Below are 3,423 nucleotides of genomic sequence, written 5' to 3' on the forward strand. Positions count from 1 at the left end.
ACACTCACTCATGCAAGGAGAGAACAGACTCCTTTAAGCTGTCTTCTGACCCACCTACAAACTACACACACACACACACACACACACACACACACACACACACACACACACAGAGACACACACACTGAGACACAGTGCTACCCTAAATGAATAAATAAATAAATAATATCATTTAAAAAGCAAGAAATTGTGCTAGAGACATGGTTCAGGCAGTAGAGTACTTGCCTAGCCTGCAGGGAACCCTGGGTTCCACTCCCCAGTACCCCAGACACGGAGGCAGAATGATCAAGAGTTTGAAGCCATCCTTGGCTACATAGGCAGTTTGAGACCCTGTCTCAAAACACTTAAAACAAGAGGTCAAATATGTCAAAAGCCAAACAGTTTCTCACTTCCTACTTTGTATTCCAGTTTTGTTCACAGGAGAGAACACAGAGAGAGGGAAGCCAGCTGATGTGAGTCTGTGAGCACAAAAGGCGGACATTTTCCTGTCGCTTGGTTTCACTGACAGGTTCCAGTGTGAGGACTCAGGTCTGTGACAGGCTGAGTCGCTGTGGAATGTTGTCCAGGGCTCTGTGGTGTGACAGCCACTCTGGGCGGGATATCAAATCACAGCAGTGTTCAGTCTTGACAGGTCCTGTGACACACAGATGGAAGAAAAACACACTCTCTAGAGGGGAACTGAGGTCAGCAGAGGATTCATTTCGGTGTGTGCTGCAGGGGTGAGCCATGTTCTAAAGTCCCCACGGAGAGTCCCTGCACGGGGCAGCATGGGCTGAGTGTCAGGTCCCCCTGCACTGTGGGCAGAAGGGCTCAGCTCTGCTCCAGGCAGGGGACACAGTCCTGTGGCTCCCTTCTCAACATTCATCCTTTGCCTCTGGCTTCCCTTCCATTAGGTCTCTAAAGCCGAGCTTCTCTAGCGGCTCCGGTGCCATCAGCTGCCTGGAAGAGAAAGATGTTGTCACAGGGTGGAGGGGAGGAAGGGCTGGGGGGTTGGCAGAGCTCCATCCCACCATGCTCTTTTCTTCATTCACCTGCCCAGGCCTCCAGAGCCCACCCCCACCCCCACCCCTGCTCTAAAACAGGAAAACAGACCCAGAGAGTGGTGCCCTCCCCATAGGGCAAGGAGCCAACAGGCCATGTGAGCCTCACGGTCCCTCCCAGCCACATTGCCAGTCCAAGCTCATAAGGACAGGGGCTGAGGATGTGGGTGGGGTCACAGGTGCGAGTTGAAATGGGGAGAGCTAAGGCTAGATAAGTGTCCTCATAGCTGTGTGGACTTGCCTGTGAAGACTTTAGGGGTGCACATAGCTGGGGGTAAGACCTCTTCACCCCCACACTGCAGAAAGACATTGAGGAGACTCCTCCACGTCACTGTGAAGGGGTACTTGGAGAGAGGAGGCCAGAAAGTGGTATAGAATGACCTAGCCTTGTCACCAGTGCTATGATCCCAGCACCCGTGAGGCTCTACCCCCTTTACAGCTACGTGGAATACAGCTGCCCTGTGAAGACAGATAGAAACCCAGCACCGGGTTCCCCAGCCTGCCTCCCGACCAGCCGTCCACAGGCAGGGCTCTCATGCTGTTGCCCACTCGGGCTGATCCCTCCATCCTCCACACTCCATTCCCTCAGTAAACGCCCCTCCCCCACCACACTCCACTCCCCGCAGCTCAGAACACTAGGAGACACTCACAGTGAATCTGGTCACCATCTCAACCCAGGGACGTCTCTGCCTTACTCACAGTCATGATCCCCAAGGACAGACAGTCCCAGGGCCCAGGGCCTGTGGGTGCCAATGTCCTGATATGGAAGGAGAGGACCGGCTGGGAGGCCACACTCTAACCAGGGAGACACCGAGAATCAGAGTCTCATTGGCTCTGGTCAGACAGCAAGCAAGCACCAGGAGGAAAGTGGCTCATGGTCTGGAGATGCAGATGTCCCCACATCTGCCAAAGACAGGGACAGCTGTCTCCCCCCAGCCCAGGAGCTCTTCAGGAACACAGGACTCTAGCTCTGGGAAGCTAAGGCCTACCTTCAGGCCATCTGCCCAGCGGTTGCAGAGGTGAGTATGCTAACTGTGGGAGTCGCCTCTGTGGCTCTGAAGCCACAGGTCACAGGCCTACCGAGGCTGGCTCTTAGCCACTGGATGCTCAGAGCAAGAAAAGGAACAATAAAAAAATAAAATAAAATAAAAAATAAAAAAACACCAGCCAGGAAGGACATGGCTCAGAAGACATGGCTCAGCTCCCATGGGTCCCCACCGGCCTGGGCCCAGCTAACAGGAAGACCGGACACTTTAGGTCTTGCTCACATCTGTGAGTCCAGTGTGGGGCAGAAATAGGCTGTAGTGAGGCCATCACAGCCCCTGTCCCAAAAGATGAGTAAACAACGGCCGAGGAGACGGTTTGGCCGGTGAAGTTCTTGCTCTGGACACAAGAAGGAACCATGCTTGATGCTCAGCCCCCAGACAGACGGAAGGCCACCAAGGTGTGCTTGTGACCTCATAGCTGGGGAGGTGGAGGCAGGAGCACCCTGGAGCTCCACAGACAGAAAGACAGCAGCTTCCTCACACGCACACAGACAAAAGAATAAGTCAAGCCAAGGAATGCTCTCAATGTGCTTCTGTTACCTCAGAGGACACCCCTAGAAAACTGTCCCTGGGATTTCTAAGGCCGGAGACACTAAGATGAGCCCTGAGCTGTGCTCTGGAGCCTTCCTGAGGGCTCTGCCATCCCTGCCTGTCCCAGCAACACTCATTCCATGCCCCTGTCACCTCTGCCTCTCTGGAGGTGGGGGCAGGAGGGCTGCAAGGTCACAGCCAGCTGAGATGTGATGACAGCCACAGCCCCCGAGGTTCCCCACGCCCCGGAGGCCTGAGAGGAGTATTTTAACTTTATTTTCTTAATTGCATTTATTTATAAACCCACCAACCAACCAACCAAACCAAAACACCCTTGCCAACACTGGACAAAGCCAGAAGCTTCCGTGGGTGCCTGCACTTGCCTAGTTGAGGTCCCATAGGCCATGGAAGCAGGCCCTTCCCTCCCAACTCTGAGGCACGTGCTCTATGTGGTGTCGAGTGTGGCACAGAGCCATGGGGACTAGGAGGCCTTGCTTCAGCTCACCCCACAGACAAACAGGCAAGAACCTCTGCTGGTACTGTCCAGAGCCTTGCCGGGCAGACTAGTCACCTCCCCAGAGGATCTCAAAGTAGCCACACCCTCGAAGTAATCATAAGTAGGAGTCCCTGTGCATCTGTGCCAGGTACTGCGGTCAAAACAAATCAGCTCAGCCGGGCGTGGTAGCGCACACCTTTAATTCCAGCACTGGGGAGGCAGAGGCAGGCGGATTTCTGAGTTCGAGGCCAGCCTGGTCTACGAAGTGAGTGCCAGGACAGCCAGGGCTACACAGAGAAACCCTGTCTCG

The 3,423-nt window shown here is 54.5% G+C and overlaps 1 protein-coding gene across 1 annotated transcript in view; it reads right to left on the reverse strand.

Annotated features, from left to right (window-relative positions):
- Positions 1-378: 378 nt before the first annotated feature.
- The window catches only part of LOC110294709 (cytochrome c oxidase assembly protein COX19), an 8,818-nt gene continuing 5,773 nt past the window's right edge, over positions 379-3,423 (reverse strand). Inside the window, exon 3 of the mRNA XM_021163115.2 lies at positions 379-939. Coding sequence (XP_021018774.1) covers positions 855-939 — 85 coding nt within the window. The 3' untranslated portion in view covers positions 379-854. The remainder of the gene's footprint in view (positions 940-3,423) is intronic.

This window comes from Mus caroli, chromosome 5 (genome assembly GCF_900094665.2).
Source record: "Mus caroli chromosome 5, CAROLI_EIJ_v1.1, whole genome shotgun sequence".
Classification (NCBI taxonomy): domain Eukaryota; kingdom Metazoa; phylum Chordata; class Mammalia; order Rodentia; family Muridae; genus Mus; species Mus caroli.